Source organism: Narcine bancroftii, chromosome 8 (assembly GCF_036971445.1).
Source record: "Narcine bancroftii isolate sNarBan1 chromosome 8, sNarBan1.hap1, whole genome shotgun sequence".
NCBI classification, from domain to species: Eukaryota; Metazoa; Chordata; class Chondrichthyes; order Torpediniformes; family Narcinidae; genus Narcine; species Narcine bancroftii.
This window is the reverse complement of record NC_091476.1, coordinates 9777755-9803545: the sequence shown is the minus strand read 5'-3', so window position 1 is coordinate 9803545 and position 25791 is coordinate 9777755. Positions and strand designations below refer to the sequence as shown.

The 25791-nt window shown below is 41.2% G+C and overlaps 2 protein-coding genes across 4 annotated transcripts in view; one reads left to right on the top strand and one right to left on the bottom strand.

The window, feature by feature from the left end:
* Window positions 1-25791, top strand: part of LOC138740345 (neuronal migration protein doublecortin-like) — a 248166-nt gene that overhangs the window by 10593 nt on the left and 211782 nt on the right. The gene's annotated exons all lie outside the window — the stretch shown is intronic.
* On the bottom strand, window positions 14344-14613 carry LOC138741966 (serine-rich and transmembrane domain-containing 2-like). The gene has a single exon (XM_069896163.1). The coding sequence runs from the start codon at window positions 14611-14613 to the stop codon at window positions 14344-14346; it is 270 nt and encodes an 89-aa protein (XP_069752264.1).

Below are 25791 nucleotides of genomic sequence, written 5' to 3'. Positions count from 1 at the left end.
ATTTACGTCCTTAATTTAGTTATTTTCTCCTTTGTGGCCTTCTCCCAAAATTAAGTTTTGTAAGATAATAAACAGTATTGGAAATCAGGCAGTAAGATGTTCCCTTTTGATTCATTCCTGATTACTTTCTTCCATTCCAGGCTTTTCTCCAAACCAAATTTTGTATTTGAATGTTCTGGGCAGAACTGCACAACTCAGACTGAATATCACAGTTTGATATTTGAACAAGGAACTGAAGTTCCCAACAGTTTGATTCCATGAATACTGACCATCTTTATGGAGCAAGCCTATTTGCTGAATGAATCCCAAGAGAATAAATTTGAGAGTGAAACCCAGTGTTTTTGAAACATAAATATGTGTAATGTGCATATTTTAAGTTCCATTTGCACAGAAAATATTTATAGTTTTAATAATCTATTAGTATTACTCTTTGGGTAAAGAAAAAAAACAAGCAGTTGGATAAAAAGATTTGAATTTGAATTAATTTACATAATAATTTATAAATTATGCCAAACATTCTTTAATTAAGCACATAACTCAATGAAGTCCCAGTTTAATATTTTGCACGTCTATTAAAATTGTAGTGAAAAATGCATCCAAAAGCAGAGTTGCATACATACGTTGCCTACATAAATGTCAGCTAATTATTTTCATATTGAAATTCTTCACTTAGAAGTCATGCCCCCTCACCTAATGAGTATTCAAGCCTTCTGTGGAATTCATTACTATTAACAAAGCAACTGTAAAGAGCAAGCTGTATTCACTGTTGATGAGTTCCTGCAATATCCTCTAGTTACACAGGACTGGCTGGGATTTTGTGGTACCTCAATCATAACAATTAAATTACTTAGGAAACACCGTTATACTTTTAATAAATAAAGCAAAACTATTGAACAGGTATCATCTGAGTTGAGTGAATTAATGTTTCAAGTCAAATTACATTTCCTTGGAAGTGTTGATTATTGATTTTTTTTCTCTCCACAAGTTTCGTACACTAGATTGTTAATTATTATTTACGTCCTTAATTGAGTTATTTTCTCCTTTGTGGCCTTCTCCCTAATGAACCTGTGAAAAGGAGGGATATCTTTTATTTTCATAGAATTTCCCCATGATTCTGGCTTGTACCATTAGAAAGCCTAAAATTAGAGCAAGACCAGGATTGTATGGGCAGTGGTGAAATTGAAAGCACCTTCAGGAGTTTGCACGTGTTGTTTGCCTGCTTCTCTATAATGAAGAGAAAATCAGAAATTCGATGATGTCAGGTACTTATACACTGACCTGACTCCAAAAATAACCTGAAAATTCCGTGAGATTTTAATGAGTTAGTAACTATTTGGAAAGTAATCCTGCTGTTTAGCAAACCAAGATGTGTTTCACCCGAGGTGGTCCATTTGACCCATATATGTAGAACATTATTTTCTTAGATTTTTTTAAATTATGAATTTTGAAAGAATTAGTTTTCCCCAAAATATTAATATACAAGCTTCTTCAAAAACTGTATGTTTTATGTTCCAGTCTTTATTTTGCACCCTTTAATTTTCTGAAAATGGTGCTTTTTTCCTTCCTGATGTGCTATCTGTGAGAGTTCTTTCATGTAATTGACAGCCTAGCTTGATGATGTCATGATTTGTTGACACTAGATAGCAACTAAGGGGTGGAAAGAGGATGACCCTGCAACAAAGAAAGGAAATCTTTGTTGCAGGGGTTACTTTCTTTGTGAACCATTGGTTCCCTGATAACCATCAATTCTAGGCTAACATTCCTAGGATTTAAATCATCCACATTTTAGTTTGAAATGAACATTAACAGTAAAATAAAGAAAAAAAAGATCTTTTTTTCAAAATCTTGTTAGCATATGAAAACTGATTGATTCTTTCTGATCAGCCTCTGTGAAATATAGGATTGCAGAGTGCCAGAAAACAGTTACTGATGACTTCCTGCTGAGGAAATCTGTTATGTTTGAAGCACTTTTTAGAGATGCAACAGCTGCAAAAATAATTGAATCCACTCAGCTCTTTGTGCCCAAGACCACTATGTCTAACTGGGGCTCTAAACTTGGCAAGACAGTAGTCTGACTGACTATTAATTGAATTGTTAATTCTATTCCCTTTATGTATTTTTTAACCTTTTTTGTAAAATTTGGACATTCAGCACGGTAGCAGGCCCTTTCGGTCCACAAGCCCGTGCCACCCAAATACATCCAATTAGCCTACAACCACCAAACATGTTGAAGGGCGGGAGGAAACTAGAGCACCCGGAGGAAATCTACATAGACAAACTCCTTACAGACAGCGCCAGATTCAAACTCCAGTCCTGATACAGCATTGCGCTAACCGATAAGTTAACCATGCCACCCATGAGGAGGACAAAATCTGCAGCATGCCATTACCAAAGGCAGAACAATATCAGAGAAGTGGGTTGATAGAATGAGGATTTTTGTATTAATTATCATCAATTAATTATTTGCTGACTTGTTTCTGCTTATAGTTACTGAAACTGTATTTTCAGAATAGAATATTGATTTCACCAACCATGAGTGTTTAGTAAATCTCAGTTGAGATAAACATATCCGAGGCTACTTTAATCTGCGCAAGGTAAGATATTCTGAGAATTCCATATGTACCTGCGTGGCATCAGTCACAATGTAATGCTTGTCAATGGTTGATTGGCTTGGATGGAAAATAATGTATAAGATTGTCTTGAATTTGTAATAGAGACAGAATTATATTTGGAATCACCATATTTAGCTTGATTACAGCCTGAGCTAAATTTATCCTAGTTGAATAAAAAGGGACCAGTGAATAAGGTATAGTTCAATTATATTGACAAAAGAGATTACAACATATCACAACCTTTCTGAAATATGTGTCTCTATTTAAAGGATATTTACACATGAAAATAATCAGAAGTCATGTGCTTGACCAGCAACGGATGCAAAAGAGTGAATTAAGTTGGAACTCCTGACAGTTTTAATTTGCAAAATTCACCAGTATGAATTTATAGTCTGTCCAGATTGACAGCAGAATGGAGAGCGCTGTCGTGCCGAGCACCTCAGGGCTGTGTGCTCGGCCCGTTATTGTTCATGCTACTGACCCACGACTGAATTGCCAGACCCAGCTACAACAGAGTCATCCAGTTTGCAGATGACACAATCTCATTAGCAGTAATGATGAGTCGCACCACTATATGGTGCAAGAATAACAACCTGCGTCTCAATGTAGACAAGAGAAAGGAGATGATCGTGGGCTTTAGAAGGACCAGGGATGACCACTGTCCACTACACATTCATAGCTTGGTAGCGGAGAGAGTTCCTCAGAGTCCACTTAGTAAGTGACCTATCCTGGACAAGACAAAGGAGGTCTTCCACCCCATCGGCATGATCTACCAGGATCATCGTTTAAAGAGGGCACACAAAAAAGTTGAGAACTCCAATCATCCCGCACACTGAGTTTTTCAGCGACTCCCACTGGGAAAAAGATACAGGAGTATCAAAGCAGGCACTACCTGTATGAGGAACAGCTTCTTCCCTGAGTGAACTACTCATACAAATCCTCAGAGACTATTTATGAATCAGAATTTATTGTCGTGAACAAGTCATGAAGTTCAGTGTTTTGCGGCAGCGTCATAGTGCAAACATTCATATAATAACCATGTTACAACATGACTAAAAAAAAAGTAGTGCATGAAAAATAAGGCAGTCTTTGGTTCATTGATCATTCAGAAATCTGATGGCAGCGGGGAAGAAGCTGTCCCTGTGCCGTTGAGTGTTGTCTTTAGGCTTCTGTACCTTTTTCCCGATGGTAACAAAGTGAAGTGGGCATGGTCTGGGTGGTGGGGTCTTTGAGGATAGAGGATGCTTTTTTTTACAACACCACCACTTGTGCTGAGAGTTGTCGCTTCCGTACCGTGATGCAACCAGCTAGAATTCTCATCTACGTGGATGGATCTTCTTTACAGGGCCTGTAGGTCAGCTGCTGGTAATTGCTGCGGTGTTTAAATGGTCCATGCGATGTCCCTTTAAATCTCCCGCAATGTTTAAAGGGACTGACCGTCTGCTGTTCGTGACACCCGCGACATTTAAACGGCCCGATCACTGACTGTTTAAAACTCCCACAGTGTGGAACTTGCCTGATCGCCAGCTGTTTAAAGGTTCCACAGTCCAAGGGAGACCGCCGTTTCTTCCAATTCCGAGTCTGCCAGCGATCTTAGGATGTCCTTATATACAGGTAAGTTTGATTTTATGGTTCTGGTTCTGGGGTTGAATTTTAATAGTTCTGAATGGGAATATTTGATCACTCCCATCAGAGCTGCATGGAAAGATTCAACATCGTAAGGCATCATCTTAAATCAATATTTATTTATTTTTATATATCAATGTATGAACAGCATATGTATCACTTGTACGTGTGTTACGTCTGGATGTGTTTTTGCATGTTTTTTGCATCGAGGACCAGAGAACACTCTTTCGTTGGGTTGTACTTGTATAATCAGCTGATAATTGGGTGGCACAGTTGACATAGTGGTTAGCGCAATGCCTTTATAGTGCCAGTGATCAGGACCAGGGTTCAAATCGCTGCTGTCTTTAAGGAGTTTGTATGTTCTTCTCGTGCCTATGTGGGTTTCCTCCTCCCAGTGTTCGAAATGTACCGGGGATGTAGGTTAATTTGGTAGCACGGATTCATGGGCCAAAATAGCCTGTTATTATGCTGTATGTCTAAATTTAAATTAAAAATGTAATAAACGATAATTTGATGGACACTGAAAACAGGTTGCTTATCCAACTGGTACTTGATCTTTGATGTCTCTCTCTCTCTCTCTCTCTCTCTGAACAAAAGGTCTTGGAATGATCGATGACGAGAGGGAAATTAGCTATGTAGGCAATACTAAGTGAGGCTGGCATAAGAATGACTGTACTTAGTCTGTTTTATTGATTAGGTTGTATAACTAAATGGCCAATCCGATAACAGTAAAACATGGCTGTGTGGACAGTGTAGCGGTTAGCACGATGGTATTACAGCATCAGCCACCCAGCTTGAAATCCAACGCTGTCTGTAAAGAGTTTGAATGTTCACTCCTTGATCTGCGTGGGTTTTCTTCATGTGCTCTGGTTTCCTCCCACCCTCCAAGATACACAGGGAGGTCAATAACCAGTGGATGGAAATAAATTTCAGGCAATCTTTGGAATGATTAGTGGGGAGTTAAGGAAATATTTGTTCATCTAAAGAATGCAAACCCCGATATTTATAAAGTACCTGGAAGACTATTTGATTTGTCATAAACCTCAAGGCAGGTTATAACTAGGATCAGAATGAACAGTATTTGATGACCAAAAAGGAGCTTCCTGTTTTATACACGATCTATGATCCTATATCAGGAACCTTTCATCTTGTATTGTTGACATGTTTTGCTTGGAGAACTTGCTATAACATTCTAATGCTACTGCAATGTTTTAACGTGCAATATCCAGAGATTCAGCTCGACCCTTGCCCCAAAACCTCGAATGGGACAAGGATCATTAAAAATTGCACTAATAATTTTCAACAGAATAAAATGAACTGAGTCTTCTCCAAAGAATCAGTCTTCTGGCAAGTTTTCATTTTACCATTTTTAAGCCCAAACCACTATAGAGTTCCCTGATGAGGACAGATGTATACTCTATTCATGTTAAATCCAGAGTTTACTGGCATTCGATGCTTCTTTGTCATACGGTACTTTCAGAGGATCAGGGACTTGAGAAATGGTATCAGATGATGCCTTAATAGTGAGTGAAATATAAATTGGAAAGTGCTACTTAATTGGCTACAGATTATATGTTCAGGAGTCATAAACCAGTTTGTTGTACTCTGGAAGTCTATGCAATGTCTATTTATCACTCTCTTGTGTGAAATGGACAAATATATAAAATAATGAGACATCAGTGTACCATTAACATGCAGGATCCATTCATGCTCTCTGTATTAATTGACAGTTTCTTTGCAAAAAAAGTGGTAGTAGTTAAATACATAATTATTTAAAATATTTATTTGTGAAGGGTGGTGAGTGAAGAGTGGAGGTTTCTACGATCTATATCAGGGGTGGCCAATCCGATTTGCAAGCCACATGTGGCTCTTTGACATGTAATGTGCAGCTCACGGAAATATGTTGGCTGGAGGAGATACCAGTGCTCCTGAAGTGGCCTCGGAACATTGAAATCCTGCAGCCAGACCTGGGGATACTGGGATGATCACAGCCTGGCTGTATGACAAGGAGAGGAAAAAGAGAGTGGTCACTGGAGGAACGGCTCTGCCAAGGAGTGGAGCAGTCAGGGCACGCTGGAGTCAGGTTTTCGTCACTCTGATGGGGTATGGCCCATCAGAGTGTCTGTTCAGGCACTCTGCCTGGGTGGGGGGGGGGGGAGAAACCAAGATGATGGAGATGGGGAGGAGAGGCTGGAGAGGTCCCTAATGAGGACCTCATCCAGGCACCGCCAGGACAGAGCTGGAGCTGGCAGCAGCAGTGAAGGTCCTGGCAGTGGCCTCAGACAAGTCCTGGCCCTATCAGATGGAGAGTTAGCAACAAGCAGCACAAAGGCTAGACCACTCCATACTTCAGCCTCTGCTTCCCTCATCCTGCCGGCAATTGGGAAGTGGGAAGTGGAGGGTGGGATGGGAAGAAGCAGAGCTGTCTGTGGACTCCCTGGCCTCACCTACCACAGCAGGCAACTTTGCATCAAGTCACTTCCTGTAATGTACGCTCAGCTGTAATGGCGCAGGAATTTGCAGAGACCAGCGGTAGCAGCATTCCCCCCAAAAAATACATCAGAAACAGGAGCAGGAGTCATCCATCCAGCCTGTCGAGTCTGTTACCACATTCAGTGAGATCACAGCTGTATCTTAAATATATTTAATGAGGCATTTCTACTGTTTTCTTGAGCAGAGGCTTCTACAGAAAAACAGTCAGGATTTTGGAATGTATATGTGTACTTTTTCATTTTTGAAACTAATTAAACTTAGCAGTTTAAAAACTACACATATGAATAAATATTATGTACACGTATTTCTTAATATTTACAGTTTTTGTAACAAAATCTGCATTTAAGAATAAAAACGTGTATGTAATATTTTTTTCATGTTTTGCAGCTCTCAAACCTCTGAAGTTTATCATATGTTACTCAAGTTTGGGCACCCTTGATCTATATATTATCCAAAATACTTCCAACAAAACAATTCTCAAACTCACCTAAGGCAATTTAAAGGGGATATTCAACAAATGGAATAAATCCAGGGATCATTAGAAGTGTCCTGTAACTTGATGAAGAACATAGAATAAATCCTAGATCAACAAATGTAAATGGAACGAAAGAAGAAAATCTGCAGACACTGTAAATACACAAAAGTGTTGGAGAAACTCAGTAGGTCGCACAGCGTCCATAGGAGGCAAAGATATACAACCAAAGTTTTGGGCCTGAGCCCTTCGTCAAGGTATGAACAAAAAAGACTTGACTAAAAAGGTAGGAGGAGGAGGAGCATAGGGTAACAGGCAAGAGGACATGGATAGGGGCAGGAGAGAAAAGCTGAGAATTGATCAGGGGAGTGGGGGCGCCTCTCTGAATGCAGACAGAGGAGACAGGGAGAGGTTCTCAGCTTTTGTCTCGGGCCCTCCTATCCATTCTCACCTATAGCCTTTTGGCTGTTTGCCTATGCGTAAATCTTTTCTGCATCCTCTCCAAAGCATCTCCACCCTTCTTATAATGAGGTGACCAGAACTAAATGCAATTCTCTTTAATTGTGGTCTAACCAGTGTTGCTTCGAGCTGCAACAGTACCTCACAGCTCTTAAACAATCTTTTGATTAATGAAGGCCTTCTTAACCACCCTTTCAATGGTTTATTACTTGAGAGTGTGAATAGACCTTAGGGTCCAAATCCGTACATCTCTTGAGGTTGCCGCAGAGGTTGATATAGCTAACAAGGCCTATGGGATGTTGGGCTTCATTAAAAAGGGATTGAATTCAAGAGATCCCGTTGAAACTCTAAAAATCTCTGGCGAGGTATTGTGTTCAGTTCTGCTCACCTCATTATAGGAAGGATATGGAAGCTATGGAGAGGATGTAGAGGAGATTTACCAGGATGTTGCCTGGATTTGAAAACCAGTTATCAGAGCTAGGACTTTTCTCTTTGGAGTGAAGGATGAGAGGAGACTTATTAGAGGTCTACAAGATTCTGAGAGGCATAGATAGGGTGGACAGCTGACACCCTTTTCCCGGGACAAGAATAGCAAACACCAGAGGATGTATGTAAAAGTGAAGGGAGGAATGTTTAGGGGAGACATCAGGGGTAGGTTTTTTTTTACAGAGACTTGTGGGTGCCTGGAATGCATTGCCAGGGCTGGTAGTGGATGCAGAAACATTAGGGTAATTTAAGAGATTAAGACAGGCACATGGATGGAAGAAAAATAGAGGGTTATGGGCCAAGGAGGGTTTAGTACTTTTTTAAGGAATACATGGGTCAGCACAACATCAAGAGCTGAAGGGCCTGGACTGTGCTGCCGTATTCTATGCTCTATATTCTATAACTTGAATGGCAATCTTGTGGGATCTATGAACCTGAACCTCAAAATCTCTCCGTTCCTCCACACTTAAGAATCCTGCCTTTCAAGTTCAACCTTCCAAAATACATCACTTCACACTATCTGGGTTGAACTCCTGCCACTTTTTCTCTCAACTCCACATCTTGTGTGTATATGTGTACATATGGAGCACTCTAGAAATGTCAAAGGAGGTTCAGTAGGGATAATATTTGATGCTGAATACCATGACCACATTGAATTTAACCTTTAAGGTCATATGAAGTTCAAAACTTTTTTAAAAAATTGAACTTTCACCAGGGACTCCTCGATTAGTTATAGTGCTGTATATTTATTACAGAATTACTGTGAAATCTTTGGGTATTTTGGTGTGTGTGTGTGTGTCCTCTTATAAGAAGAGGAGGTGACTCTCTCCCCCCACTAATGGGACAAAGTCATGCAACCCCAACTGCAAAAATGACAATAAATTGCTGTAAATGGATTTAACAAATTTTCTTTCTGCAGTTCTTGTAAATGCAGCCAGACTTTTAGATAACTGTTTTATTTTTGTCAAATTTCACACCAATTTTGCAAGATGATTGAAATCAATAAGATAAAGATAGTGATTAACTGAAGTTATGTCAAAATCAATAAATATTCATTTCGTATGAATGAGGCATTAACTGAACTGTCATATGACTGAAAACTCTCACTTGTCTCTGTAGAGCTCGTCGAAAGAATCAAAGACTTGTTGATCCAAGCCAAGGCTTTTATTAGCAAAAGACAGGAGCTCTTCATAGGTAGCCGACCAGTCCGGAATGATCCGACCTGGCTAGAGACACAACCCTTTAAGGTCCAGACAGTAGGTGTGGCTTAGCTCTCAGCCAATCGCTGTAAGCACAGTCTAGATACAGTAACTATATACACTATGTACATTGGTGGTAGATCTGTCCTATCACAGTCTCCAAAACAAAATGCAAATCACAAGCCTCAACACTAATCCTGCATGACTTCTGGGCAAGATGGCAAGGGAAATATCATTTCTACTGACATCTCTCTTTTTAGTTTTATGGATGTTTTATGGATGTGCCCTGCTGACCTTCTGTCTTTGCAATATGAGAGCTACACAGTCTTCCTTCTATCTGTATTCTCACCGCACAGACATAATGATTCATCACTAACTCTTTCCCTCCTGATACCACAAATCCTTTACCTCTTTCACTTCTCAGTATCTCCCACAATCTGTAAGCTTTAAAAACTCAAGCTATTCCTGAATTAACCATTACTCTTATTAACTGTTCCATTTGCAATAGGATCATGACCTTTAATTATGATAATGACTTACGGTAAATGTTCCAGGTTCATTCTTAGCCTTTTGGAAAATTAGCTATTCTCAACTGTCATCAGTTTTATAATGGAGGAATATGTAATCCAAGGTTTTTAGGTTTTCACCAGGTATTTTTGTCTGCTTCGTAAACAGGAGCCATTGCTTTTAAGCGACATTCCATTCTCTATGTGAATGTTCAAACCTACGCAGCAATATAGGCCAAGAATCAAACAGAAACCTCTCTTGTGCTTTTAAACTCAGCAAACAGGATTTGCTGATGACATGGCCATCAGTAGCACAGCGTTTAAAACCAGACGTGATCACCAGACCAGAACTGGAGGTGTGAACGCAACAAAGCACACAAGAAAATAGGAGCAAGTGCAGGCCCTCCGGCCCTTCAACCCTGCTTCACTGTCAAGTGTTATCATAGCTGATCTATGCTGGGCTCAGCTGCCCTTCTGTGCATTTCTCATCTATTCCTCAATCTTTCGAACATGTATTAACCTCCGGATTAACCTGGGAGGTAGTTAATCCACCACTGCTTTTATTCTTCTGCTAATGGATCGTAAAGACTTTCCACTTTTCCGATCTACACTAGCACTTGTCAATTAGTGTACACTGCTTTTCAATTTAATGTCTTCCTTCATCTCCCTTGTTAACCATAGAAAGTATCTATGTCTCATACAATCTCATACAACTCATAAACAGTAGTCCCAACGTAGTTTTGGTGTAGCCCATCTCAACAGAACAACCCTTTCCTTCCTCCCTAAAGGTGCCAGTGATTGATGAATCAGATATCAAACTGTGTGCCATGCATTTACCTTTCTAATCTCCTGCTTACTCTTTGCCAATTTACACATGGTTTAAATTATAATCTTGAAGTTATTGCCCGTGTGCTTCTGCTTTTCAATTTTGCCCGAAGCTCTTCAATCCTCCAACAGGCCCCCCTTCCTTGTTCAAGCTTTATTATTCCTGACTACATGGATCTTCTCTCTCCCATTCCAGGTTCTTTTCCAGTTCAGGAGAGATGTTTTTAACTCTCACACCAGATGGGCAATGCAGCGTAGAACAGCACCTATTCCCCTATGACTACTACATTTTTTAAAATTCCCCAACTTGAATACCTCCTTATACCATGGTGCTATGAATGGTTGTCAGATCCTCCCTGGAGTTCCCACCCTTGCCTATGAAGGAAGCAGGAACATTGAACCTGTTGGACAAGGGTAAGGGCTGAGGCTCCTCTGAGACAATCCTCTTGATCTCTCTCCCTGCATCTTCTGCAGTAACACTCTGCATCACTTTAGAGATAGTTATCTTAAGGGATGTGACTGGCTCTTGGAGTACTTACTAAAATCTAGACACGTAAAAAAGGGTGGAGGTTTACTCATTCGTGATGTCCACCTCTCCAAAATCTGCCAGAAATGCTGAACAATGCCAAGGAATTTCAATGCACAATTGTGGAATTTAAAGTGTAACCTTTCTCGGCAACAAAGTACAATATAATGTTTTAAATGCTAATGTCCACATCTATTGAAATATAACCTGTTTGAAAGTTAGCTGGCGACTCCATTCTTGGTACATTAATGTGATATTAGCAACACCACAGTGGTAATTTCTCCTTTATTCATCGTGAAAGAATTAAAGGCAGCACAAAGCCTCCTTATTGAGAATTGGCTCACATTTCTCTCTGCCTAATCTATGAATTTGTCAGTTCTGTGAAGTCTGGACCACTTAGAATTTTTTTCTTATAACCTCCTCTTGACATCTATTCTTCCTTGAAATTCCAGCACAGCCTTTTCCTGAGCATTAGTATCAAATGTTCCAGAGATTATTCTCTCTTTCAGGCGGATGAACTTATTAATACTGTGCAAAGAGCAAAACCTTCTGATCACATGAATTCCTTTTTAAAACATCTTCCCCTCCCCCAGCCATGGTAATTTTCTTTCATCCTTTCCCAAACATATGGAATCACATAGGGTTTTGCTTCACATGGGTTAGGCCAATATGCAAATATTTTGTGGGTGGATTCCCCACTATTCAACTTTCAGCCTGAACTTATGCAACAAAATCAGCTTGCACCCCTCCTGTCCACAAAGGTCCTTTCTGTGCTGTGCTATTGTTGATCTAGTAAAGCGATTCTTGGCCACAGCTTGGGATGCAGAGGGAGAAATGAGGGCCAATGGTGGGGATAGGTGTTTAATTGTCAGGGAGGGCGGGATAGGTCAGACCAAGCAACAGCTTGAGCTGAGTTGGTCCCAAAGATCAGGAATCATGATCAGCCCATGATGGGGGACATCAGTGTTCCTAATTGTTAAATTCAAAATTTGATTTATGGGATAGTAGAAGCTGATTCCAGCCATTTAAACCCGTGCCGCTCAATTACGCCCAAATTAACCCACCAGTCTGTACATTTTGGATGGTGGGAGGAAACCAGAGCACCCGAAGGAGACCCACACAGACACAGGGAGAATGCACAATCTCCTTTCAAACAGAGTGGGATCTGAACTATTTGGAGTGGATTAGGGTGATTAGGCCATGGCCCTTTGAGGATGGATCTGAAGGAATCCTCTCAGGAGTAAGGATGGTGTTAGCAAAGGGAAAGGATGGCAAATCCAAGAAGAATTAAAATTTAGAAGGAGACACACCTGTAAGGGACTCCAGGTGTTGAACTGAATGGCAAAAGGCCAGTAAATGAGCACTCTTGATTATCTCATAAAAGATGTTGCATAAGTTTTGCTTCAGTTTGACTGATCAATGGTATTTGAGATTCACATGTGCATAAAGGAATTTTAAGCAAGTGACATCAAAACATGCAGAAAATGTCATTTGATACTCAACTACATCTGGGTTCTCCATTCATAAGCTGACCCGAAATATAGAGCATCCCGAAGCAATCTGGCATCCTCTGAATCTGCTAAAAGTACCTAATTGTAATTAGTGATGGTGTTTTGATTAAATTCCTTTTTCAATGCAGATAAATGTTGTGCTTTGCCAAATATGTCCTCGACCCATGTAATTCAATTGGCATTTATTGATAATGAGTGTTGGTGGGCTATTTGACTGTGGGAAGCATCACATTTGAGTATGGTTATGTTCTTAATGTCCATAAACCTTTCCAGCTATGGAATCAATAGAAAACTAAAAATAAAAGCTTTGGCTGATTCTTTACAAAATATATCTAAATCTAAAGGGGCAGCACGGTTATAGCAGATAGCGCAATACTTTTACAGCGCCAGTGATCGGGACCGAGGATCGAATCCTATGCTGTTTGTAAGGAGTTTGTACGTTCTCCCCTTGTCTGCGTGCGTTTTTCCCCAGGGGCTCCAGTTTCCTCTCACTGTTCAAAACATAATTTAATTTAAAAATTCTAGTAAATAAATTTCATTGCTCTTCAAAATTATACAAAAAGAATAAATTATTATCTCTTTTTGCTACACTATTAATAAATGTTCTCAGCTTCTATCCTAACAACAGATCTATACTAACAACTTTACATGTAACATAACATGAGGGGAGTGGCTAAGGGTGTCCTCGTGGCACCTTTGACTTGAAGAAGACTAGTTGCAAACCTAGTGTGGGAGGGGGGGGGGGGAAAGAAACTTGGTATAAACAGTTTTCAAAATATCTGCTAGGTGATGCCATTTGTGTATTAACATTACAGTTTGCTTTTAAAGAAAATATTTTCATTTCTAAAAGGTACAAATGAGATGAATATTGGTCAGTGATTTGGATTGGTCAATGGTTAGACAAAGTAAATTTACAGTGAATTATTTGCAATTGAATGTTTTTCATTGATGGTTTTAAAATCTTTAAATTTTTAGAGATAATTGCATATGAAAACATTGACAGATATAGTTGTTCTGGTAGGATGTGTCCCCTTCCATTATTAGATCATTCTCTGGTGTGGACCAGCCTTTTTGTTCATTCTGTAACTTTATATCATTAATGAAACATTTTGAAGAGATTTTTCAAAGACACCCATAAAAACCAAAAAATTTTTACATACCTCTAAAACTAAATAAAGTCCCACGCAGTTTATGTCCAAGCTTGTTTCATATTCTGTTGAGTCTTTATTTTTAATCTCAGGTTTCTGTTAAATTCTGATGAAGTTGGCTTAAAGAAATGTTGAATAGAATCAAAATGTATAATTTTTCATTTTCTTTTTAAATTTAGAAAATTTTGTGAAAGAATAATTTCATAAATGTACATCATCAAAACAGACATTAATATATTAATGCTCTGTTAATACAGTCACTGTTGAATATGCAGACTTGGTAATGTTATAGATTGAAGTTGATATTTGTGGCATTTCATCATTTCATTTGCTTAGCTGCTATCCATCTGTAATTGACAGTAATGATCAAACTTACATCAGAATGCTGAATGGCAGTACATTTTCAGAATTTGATCCTAAAAGAGCCCTCCATTCATTTTTTTGAAAGATGCACAGCAAAATTGTCATCTGAGCCAAAGTCTAAAAATCAATGACTTGCATGCTCGTGAAAACATCTGCCTTGCCGACACTATCCACCGGTGAAGAGACAGGAACGATGACATGCTTTAATCTATACAGAACAATGATCGTTATGACAAGTAAAAGCACCAGCAGACTGAAGAATATCGCCACATAGGTGTAAATATTTGACGGATTATCCATTGAGTCCTCCACAACTGTAGCTACAGTTGGCAGGTGGAACATACCAGTGGTGAAATTCCCAGGTTGTCTGAAGTAAAACTCAGTCATTGTTGAAGTTCAAGGAAATTAAATGAACTACAGGTTTTTACATGCTGAAGCAACCCGGAGACCTTGCTTCCTTGTGGTAAAGCTGAGGCTCTCCTGAGTATGAAGCTCTGCAGAAAGTCAATCACATTTTGTCCAAGTTTCTGTTAATTCCTTGTTGAAGCTTGAAATATATTGTCACAGTACGTAAAGGATAGGTAGCTTCACAATGCTGGAACAACACACCCTTACACTGAGCAGATAAACGCAGAATTGAAAATGCAAGAGAGCAACCGAGTATGATAGGACAACATTTCACGTTAGCCTCATTTATTTAAACAAATGCTTTCCACTGTTGATAATTACATTACCTATTTGACAGCCAGTTTACAATGCCTCTGGCAGATTTTATCAGGCAAATCACCAGTCCCATCTCTGAAGCCGACAAATTGTCTCATAGGCTAAAACCCTTTGAACTCATTTTTCATGTCACAGCTCCTTGCAAATAACAGCCTCTCTCTCTCTCTCTCTCTCTCTCTCTCTGTAGCCCTTTAGCAGTAAGAGAGCTTGTCAGTGAGTTAAATATTGTCTGCCTCATCAGCAGTGTCAGAATTTAAGATGAAAATAATGTCATATTCAAATAAAGAGATTAAGTTGTCTTTCACTTGATATCTTCACAGCCTGGATTGGAATCATTTTTATTTGTCATTATTTTTAAAAGAGTGTGAAGTGTCCACAGGATGGTTGTTAAAATTCCATGTACAGATCTCTATACAGAAAATTGATTGTAGTTTTTCAATTACCTTTATTTTTGAAGATTGTACCAGAGTTAAGAGATGGAAGAAGATAAAACAAAACAATACTCCTTCAATTATGGGCAGAGAAAATAAACTGCTGATTAATCAGTGCATTTTAATCTGGCTGTTAATTTCGATGACAATGCAGTACTCTGCATAAAGCAGGTTTTGCTTTCATCTTTCTTATGTAGTTTTATGTGTTCCTCACCTGAAAGAAGTGATGAGTCATTAAGATGCAGCTCTTGTGGCTAATTAATCCTCCTAAGTGAGTACATTTTGGCATAAAGCATTGCTAATGGCTGGTGGAAACTTCATAACCAAGAGGAGCATCTCAAACCAACCTGATTCTATCCTTGAAATCACACTCCCTACAAACTAATTTAGTTTTTGGTCTCAGTAAAAAAAATTCCATTCTCAACCTGTGAATAAATATTAAGTTGTAAAACACACACCTGCTATGTTATTTTCAGTTAACTTGTAATCCTCAGAAATAAAACAACTTCATCTCCATATGAATTGGATGGCCCCTTACTTTACATGATGTACCTTAGGTCTAAGTCAGTGGTTCTTAACCTTTTTCTCTCTGCTCACATACCACTTTAAGTAATCCCTATGCCATAGGTGCTCTGTGATTAGTAAAGGATTGCTTAAGGTGGGATGTGAGTGGAAAGAAAAAGTTTGAAAACCCCTGTTTTAATCGTCCCTAATTGACTCATTATGTCCACGGCTTCATAACTCCAAAGGAAATGGGCCAATGACAATTTTTCTCAAGCAAAATATTTCAGTAGCAATTGGGTCCAGAGCAGTGATTCTCAGCCTTCCCTTCCCATTACATCCCACCTTAAGCAATCCGTTACTAATCACAGAGCACCGATGGCATAGGGATTACTTAAAATGGTATGTGAGTGGAAAGAAAAAGGTTGAGAACCACTGGTCCTTTCACATCCTCTCCATACCTACCCTTTAAAGATCCCTCGAGAATCCAAAATGCTTCGATCATATCACCTCGCGCCCTCCTAAACTCCAGTGAAGACGAGCCAAGCCTCTTCATCCTTTCCTCATTACCCTTTCCAGGTATTAATTTAGTTTACCTTCTCTGAACTCCTTCCAATGGACTAACATTGTTAAAGAGAAGAATACTGTATGCAGTACTCCAGATTAGGTCTTAATAATGTTCTATAAAATCAGAAACGTAACATCCCTAATTTTGTACTCAGTTTCCCACCCCCCAAACGATCATGTGCTGTTTGGCTTGCTAATTCCATTCAATACCTGCAACCCATTATTCTCTATGTATACTAGAATGATATTAGGAATCTTGTTGTGCAAGTGTTTCAGTCTCAGATTGTTACCCAATCTGATTTAAGGAAAGTATTCTCCTGTCCAAGATCAAACAGCTGGATATAAATGTAAGGCTTATCTTGAATAACACTGTTATTTCTATTTGTTCATATAAATGGTTCTATCAGTGCAGCATTTACTGCCTGTCACAATTGCCTATCCCCTCCCTGAACAGAATGTTTTGCTGAACCATTTTCGGGGTTAGTTAAGGGTTAACCGCATTGAAAGGCTGAGAGTCACATGCAGCTCATTTCTGGCAGATTAGTGTAATGAACTATGCAGATTTTAATGACATTCCAGTGGACACCGTTGCTGATCTAAGCCATTCTTTTCCTATTTTATTTCATTATTTAAATTAAACTCCCCAGTTGCTGTGGTGGGAATCAGACTATTTTTTTTCAATCAGTGATTCGTGCCTTGGGATACTAAACCTATTAGTTAAACATTCTGCATTTGTAGTCTTAAACCAATTTTTACAGTTTACTACTTATATAAATTACTCTAATATGATAATGTCCCAGAATACTTCAGAAGACTAGTATCATACTAAAATCCCAGTGGTACTTGGATCCATGACCAAAGGTTTAGTAAATGAGATAGGCTCCATAAAATAATTATGGATAAAGCTCAACTCCGTTCATCCACGCAGAGGAACATGAGGATGCCCACTATGGTTTGTGAAGGAGTGTTTGTCGCAACGATTACATTGTCAATGAAACAGTATTTCCTCATATCAGCTTTGCTGTCCTTGTTTGTGTATACACCAATCTCTCTGTTCAGGTTTTTGAAAGCAAACGCCTAGCTTCCCTTTGCTAATTCATACACCACTTACATACTTCTGCTGTAGACTTTTCAGATCATTACTAGCAGCCCAATCGTTTTAAACCTGTGCCTACCTTTGGTGATCTAAAGGACTGGTACTAAGATCATCAGTCCCTTGCAAAATATAGTGTGAGATTAATGCAAATGGTAAAGCAAGTTCAGCAGATTCTCAATGGACTCTCACCCAGTTTAGCACTGCTCTCCATGCATAGTGTTCAGAGAAAGGCATATTCTCCATCGTGGCTATATAACAGCAACACATTATGGTTGCCAAAGAGGGGGTCCGAGTGGTTGGAGAAGCAATGGAAACAACTGCACTTCCTCAGGTATACATGCAAGACCTGATTGATGAGGTTCATTCCAGGAAGAAGAATTTGTGTGCAAGGGACAGGGGTATTGGCGGGCCATGAGACCTGCCAGGTTCACCATAAGGGGTTGACAGGAGATGTCTAGTGCCCGCAAGGATTGAGAGTTCCTGCACGATGTAGCGTTAGAGAGGGAAATTTCACATTCACACAAAACATGCTGGAAATATTCACACACCAGAAGTCTCAACAGGAGAGTGTATTTTATCCAAGGACCTGAGTTGTTTAACTGAGGTACATCAGGAACTATAAAGATGTTGTAGTGTATGATCTAGCACTTGGAGCAGGAATCCATTCATGTGTTATGTTCAGTTCAGGTGGATCAGCACAGCAGAATGTGAGGGATTTCAGGGCTCCCTGCCTGGTTACTGATGCACAATGTCGATGCTATGAGTTGGATAATGGTGGCAATCCCTTAGGTTTTCATATGGACTTTGCTTATACTGGCTCCTCAGGGAAGTGACTCTGTATCACAAAATCTAGTGCTGAAAAATGCTTCCCCACACTCATGAGTAATGAGGCAGTAGATGCTGAGTAGGGCATTACCCTGCTACTTGCCTTCTCTCTCCTGCTCCTTCTGCCTCTGGCTGTATTTTGACATATTGTGGTCACAAACCAATATTTTGACCATGTTGTGCCAATGCAGCATTTTGACGCAACTGAGAGTTTGATAGGTTTTCTCCCTTTGCTCAGACATTGAATTCTAAATCCGTTGAATATTCATCAATTCCATTAGCCCTTTGTAGCTTAACTCTTAATCCAGACTCTGAGATAATGAGTTTTGCTGAGCCAATTCTAAGTCTATGGTTATCAAGTTTCCATTCCAGTGGATAGAACTTACTGTAACATGGATTGTGAGGTCATTTATATTATTCGTCTTAGTACCTTGGCTGAAAGCAGCTCACTTAACACAGGCTTGTACTGGGCTTAGCCTTCTTCATCGGGTATGTTGTTGAGTGTCAAATTAGATGGTGCATTCACACACCAAACATGTTGGAAAATTTTGAATCCCATTTCCTGTACACATGTTTCCACTGTTGCTTCACCTGTGGCTAGTGGCCAATAAAAAAAACTCATCTCGTATTGAGGTGACCATATTCACTGTCAAAATGTCGTACAAATATATTTGAGATGAGAGGAAATTTGCACAAGGGGCTAAAAAAATGCAACAATAAAATATCCATAAATTATTACATTTATTTCTTCAAAAAAAGTCAGATGTTCTTTAATTCTCTTTCCATTTTTGTTTGAATTGGTTTTTTTTTTACAAATGCTCGGAAAGCATACTCATCAATTGTCTATATGATATAAAAAAAACTACTATATATTCTTATCCAGAAATGTTCATGTTCTTCATTTATTATTCAATTTGCTATTAAGATATTGTTATTTAAATGCTGATTGGGTGGATGTGAAGATAAATTGTCAGCCTGTAGAGAGTGGAAGAACGACGCACACTCGATGTGACTGTAGTCAAGACTGCTTTATTGCTTTCCCTGCTCTTGCTTATATAGTCCCAGTTTCCCACCGCTAGGCCCGGTTTTCCCGCTGTTACCAATGGAAGTGATGTCAATGGCATTCCAGCTGCTGATCGGTCGGCATTCTCGCCGAGCGGGCTTTGTGAGATTGCTTTGTTCATCAGGTTCCCTCCTGGGCAGCTAGCCGACACGCTCCCCCCCCTCCCCCACCCCTCCAGAACTGGTGATCTGGGTGCTGTCCTTTGATTTTGGCAGCCTTCCCTTGCTGATACAGGGGTGGTATTGTGACTGGTTGGCTAGTGTCTATATGTGTTGGTTTCCTCCTCACTGCCAATGTCCAGTACGCATGTGGATCCATTGTGTCTGGTCACTCAGTAGGGCCCCTCATACAGTCGCTGCAGAGATGTGCAGTGTGCTCCCTGTCGCACAAAGATGCATTTGTATGTCTTGAGATCTTTGGGGATGAATGTTTTGGGTTGGCCGTGTGGTGAAGGCTGTGTCAGGGCTAGAGTATCTAGTTGCTCCCTTAATCTTTCCAACATTGCCGCTGGTAGTTCTTCTGTGTCCTTGGCAGTGGCCAAAAACTCCCAAGGGATGACTAAGGGCGCACTGTATACCATTTTCACCACTGAGGCATTGAAGTCCTCTATTGGTGCTGAGCAGATCCCCAGAAGGACCCACGGTAGCTCATCTGTCCAATGTGGTCCCTTGAGCCAAGCCATCAGAGTGTCTGTGGAACCTCTCCAATAACCGGTTGGCCTGGAGGTGATATGCAGCGGAGTTGGGTTCCCAGAGAGTTAGCCAGTGCTGGCTAGAGCCACAAGGTGAATTGCACACCTTATCTGAAGTCATGTGCTCTGGAACTCTGAACCTTGCCACCCAGGTGTTGATCAAGGCTCTGGCGCAGGCCTCGGTTGTTTTTGCTAGTGGGACTGCTTCTGGCCAGCTCGTCAAAAGGTATCCTAGCCCCCCCCCCCCCCCGGAAGACCGGCAGCAGTCCTACAATGTCTACGTGGATGTGACTGAAGGCTCGAAGGTTTAGGGGGTTGCCTTGATGTGCGTCATGGATGTACCTTGGATGCCTGGCAGAGTATGCAGGTCTTGGCCCATTGACTGACCTGGTTTTGGAGGCCATGCCAGACAGACCTGCTGGCTACCATCTTGATGGTGGTCCTGATGCCGGTACGTGCACTGCGTCGAAAACCAGGCTGCCGGTACGATGGGGTGGGGTTTGCAGGAGAGTCTGGATACCTGGGTCAATGGTGATGTCCTCTTGCCTGAGCCCTGAAACTGCCATCCTGTACGTGGGACTCTCAGGGTCTGTTTGCTCTGCCTTGACCAGGGCCACATCATTATCTCCTGGGACTGGGTAGGAATGGATTGGTTTGCCAGCCAGGACAGTGCGTCGGCCACCACGTTGGCCTTCCTGATGATATGGTGAGCTCAAACACGTAGGACAGATGCCTCTGCTGTCTGGCTGACCATGGGTCCGACACTTTATTGAAAGCGAAGGCTAATGGCTTGTGGGGTGTGAAAACCTTAAATTGCCTCCTCTCCTGAAGTGTCGGACCGCAAAGTACATGGCCAAGAGTTCATGGTCAAAGGCGCTGTATTTAAGTTCAGGTGGCTGGAGGTATCTGCTAAAGAACGCCAGTGGTTGCGGCTGCTACTACCCCTCGATCAACTGTTTGAGTATACCCCGACCGCTGTGTTGGAGGCGTCTACTGTGAGGATGGTCAGGGCATCTGTCCTGGGGTGTATCAGAAGTGTAGCGTTGGCCAGTGCATCTTTTGTCTTCTGGAACGCCTTCGATGCTTCCCTGTCCCAGGTGACATTTTTTTTCTTCCCTGCCATTAGTGCATGATGCGGGCTGCTGCCGGTCTGAAGCGGTAGTAAAAATTGATCATACCAGCAAATTCCTGGAGGCCCTTCACTATGTAGGGTTTGGTGAAGCACCTAACGGCCTCTACCTTTTCGGGGAGGAATGTCGCCCTGTGTTGATTCTGTTGCCCAGGTAGTCTATTGTTTCTAGCCCTAACTGACATTTAGCTGGATTGATTGTTAGCCTAAGTTGCTCAGGTGGGTGCACAATTGTCTTAGATGGTCTGCGTGTTCCTTGCAATTGCAGCTGGCTATCAGGATGTCATCCAAGTAAATGAACACAAACCTGAGATCCCAGCCCACGGCGTCTATCAGTCTCTGGAAGGTCTAGCCTGCATTTTTGAGCCTGATAAACATTCTTAGGAACTCAAACAGCCCAAAGAGGTGATGATACAGGTTTTAGGGATGTCACTGAGGTGGACTGGGATCTTATGGTAGCTCCGGATGAGATCAACCTTCGAGAATATCTGCGCCCCCTGCAGGACCCCAGAGAAACCCTGCATATGTGGCACAAGATACCTGTCTGATGTGGTGGCTTCATTGAGGCGGGACTAGTCTCCACATGGCCTCCACCCTCCTGCTGCCTTTGGTACCATCTGCATGGGGGAGGCCCAGGGGCTGTTGGAATTACAAACGATCCCCAGCTCCTCCATCTTTTTAAACTCCTCTTTCACGAGGTTGAGTTTCTCGGAAGGGAGGCGGCATGCCCTGGTATGGAGCGGGGGGTCCTCTCTTAAGATGTGGTGCCATACCCCGTGCTTAGGTAAACTGTGGTGTTATGATGGAAGGGAACTCTGCCAGGATGGGTGTGAATTTGTTATTAGACACCATGACAGAGTCGAGGTGGGGGGTTGTTAACTTAGATTCACCCAGGGAGAAAGTCTGGAAAGTCCTGGCATGCCTCAAATGCCACCCTTTGAAGTCCACTAGCAGACAGTGGGCCCGGAGGAGGTCTGCATCCAAGTGCAGTTGTGTTACTGCCGCCGGTGTGAAGGTCCATGTGAAGCAGCTGTTGCCAAAGCAGAGTGGGATGGTGCAGGTGCCGAAGGTCCTTATATTGCTACTGTTTGCTGCCCTTGGGGCCAGACCCAGCTTTCCATTCCAGGTGTCGTATGTTGATATCGGCACCCGCACCAACCAGGAAACGGTGTCCTGAGAAAGAGTTCCAGACATGGAGGAGGCTGTCTCGTTGGCCAGCCACCATAGCTATTAGCGATGGTTGGTCATGATGTTTCCCTGAAATACACAGAGGGGGTGGCGTTGGTGGGCCTTCATTCCCCATCGTTGATTTAGAAACAGTACTGGTCAATGGGGGAGTCCACTTGCCTTTTTGTTGGTTGTTGCGGCTTTGGTGTTCGCTGTATGCGTGGCCTGGCGACCTATTCCACCACGGACCTACCGTCCCTTTTTGCTCCAGAGCACATCTGCCCAGACGATGAATCTCGTGGAATTGCTGAAGTCTTCGTTGGCGAGCAGCAGTCTGATATCTTCTGGCAGCTGTTCCAGAAAAACCTGCTCGAAAAGCAGGTAAGGCTGTGCCCCTCGGCCAAAGCCAGCATGTCACTCATGAGGACAGATGGGGCCCCATCCCCCAGGCTGTCCATTTATAACAGTTGGGTGGTGCACTCGCACTGTGAGAGCCCGAAAGTGCAGGTTAAAAGCTCTTTGAGGGCATCATATTTGCCTTGTTCTGGAGGCTGCCGCAGGAAATCAACGACCCCTGCTGTTGTGTCCTGGTCGAGCAAGCTTCCCATGTAGTAGTACTTTTAGCCATTGGCAGAGATCTGTCAGAGCTGGAATTGGGCTTCGGCCTGCTCGAACCACACCAGTGGCTGTGATGTCCAGAACATTGGCAGCTTCAATGAAACTGCGCGGAGCGATGACTGATCGGTCGACCGGGTCCAAATGCAACTTTTGTGCCCAACTCTGAATCCTGTCTATATCCTGTTGGAACCTATGACAACCTTCTCTATTTTCCACACCACCTCCAACATTCGTGTCATCTGAAAACTTACTGACCCATCCTCCACTTCTTCAACCAGGTCTTTGATAAAAATCACAAAGAGCAGGGTCGCAGAACAGATCACTACAGAACTCCACTCATCACTGACACCCAAGCAGAATAGTTTCTATTCACTACCACTTTCTGCTTTCTTCAGGCAAGCCGTTTCTGAACCCACACAGCCAAGATTCCATGGTCCCCGTGCCTCATGACTGCAGGTTCTTTTTGGCATTGCTCCTGCAAGACTATGTACAACAACTTGAATCTTGCAGTAATATAATTTGACCTGGAGATTGATGGGAATAAAGCCAAGAATGGAAATGCTGACACATTGAGTGAGCATTGGTAATGTAGGTAGCAGTAAGGGGACAAGTGGAGTCTGGGATCTTGAAGCCCAAGAAATGGATTCTCAAAAGCCAAAGACAAATAGACAAAGATTAAATAATAAGTTATAAGAAAATATGTGTATCTCTAAGATTAGTTGAACGGAGAATAGATTGGTGAATAGGTCAGGCCGGGTGTCTGCAATGATCAGAGAACATTCTATATCATTTTATAACCAGGCAAAGAAGATTAGATTGATTGTATTGGGCTACTTCCTTAAGCACTCTGGGATGCAGACCATCCGGCCCTGGGGATTTATCCTCCTTTAATCCCTTCAATTTACCTAACACAATCTCTCCACTTGCATTTATTTCCTTCAGTCCTTCCCTCACATTTGATCCTCAGTCACCTACCATTTCCTGAAGATTACTTATGTTTTCCTTAGTGAAGACAGAACTACAGTAATTATTGAATTGGTTTGCCATGCCCTTGTTCCCCATGATCAATTCACCTGCTTCTGACTGTAATGGACCCAAATTTACACAACGTCTGTAGACTTACGTGTTTCACAACGTAAGATTGAATTGGTCAGCCATCAAAAGAACAATTGTGCCATTGTAATTAAAGTACAGTAGGCGAGGCAGCAGCTGTGGACTGCGAAAAAGACGAAATATTATGACATTTGTTTATTACTGATTTGTAGCAATCTGCAGCATTTTACTTTTGAATCTTTTTGGTAGGTTGGCTTTCTGGGAGAATGAGTCAGATTGAACCATTTATTACAGCAGAAATTCTCTGGAAATATGATTGATTTGTAAATGCTTTCAGATTTTAAAAAGGGAATTTTAAAACAGGAGAAAAAGCAAATAAACTGAATAATTAAAAAAATAAGCCTACCTTATCTTATTAATAAGATTTACCTTAAAGGAGGTAGATGGTTGACTAACTCGATTGTTTAGTGTTGCAATGAAGAGATTGCTTTATGTTCACAGACACTTAGAAGATTTGTAAGCAATCTCGTTCCATTCCAAGCTTCTGAGCAGGATTGACAGGCTGGATTCTGCATGTTTCTCTCTGCTGAGGTGCCTGAAACTGACAGTCATTGTCTCTGCTTACTGTCAGGATTTTTAGAATAATTGAGAAAAATATTGTTGGAAATTTGAAACAAAAACATGAATTGTTGAAACACTGTAAATGCTGGAAATATTTGTCAGGTCAGGCACCAGCTGTGGTGGGAGAATCACAGGAAAATATTACATTACTAATCATGGTCATTGAACTGATACATTAAGTTAATCATGTGCACCACAAATGCTCTCTGACCTGCTGAGTATTTCTAACCGTTTCTAATTTTGCTTTAGATTTCCACCATCTGAAATATGATTTTATTCAACGCCGGTGTTTGCTCTTCTCTCTGCTACTACTGGGTGATTCTGCTGAATGCTTCCAACATTTTCCACGTTGTTGTTTTCTAAACCTTGCCGTATTGCTTCTTTCCAGTCACTGAGATCTATTTCATGACATGGCTTGCATGTTAACAACAGCTGTGACAATGAGCAATATGGTGATGGAGCAGGATTGGTTTCTTGTTTAATTTACTGGAAGCTGTGCTCTGAGAAATTGCATGGTGAGATGTAAATTATCTTTACTGATCCCGTACTTGGGGGAGGGGAGATAACAACCGTTACACAAAATGGCAAACCTATCATTTAATCATCATTTTTAAAGCATTACGCATCCAGACTGCGTGAGACGGTTAATAATAAAGAGCAAGTGTTACAGGGAGGAGTAGTTGCACAATTGGATCAGTGCAGCTAAAGGAACTCAGCAGGTTTTGCAGCATCCATAGAAAGGCGTATGGTTGCTGTATGACCTGCTGAGTTCTTCCAGCATTTTTTATATTGTTCCAGTCCTCCAACATCTGCAGACCTCTTATTAAACCCCTCATCAGTGTAGTTGCTTTTTTCCCCATTGCTGGAATAAAGTTTATAAATAATAATAATATTTGAATACTAATTGTTATTTAGTCAGGATAATGTGAACTATTTTGTTACACCCTTGTAACTGTAGTGCACCACTGTGGGGCATATGTATATGAATATGAGTGCGTGTGAATAGTCTCCTGAGATGGTGGAAGGCATCAGAAGTCTCTTCTGTCATTTGAATCTTGCATCTCTAAGTTATTTAAGAAG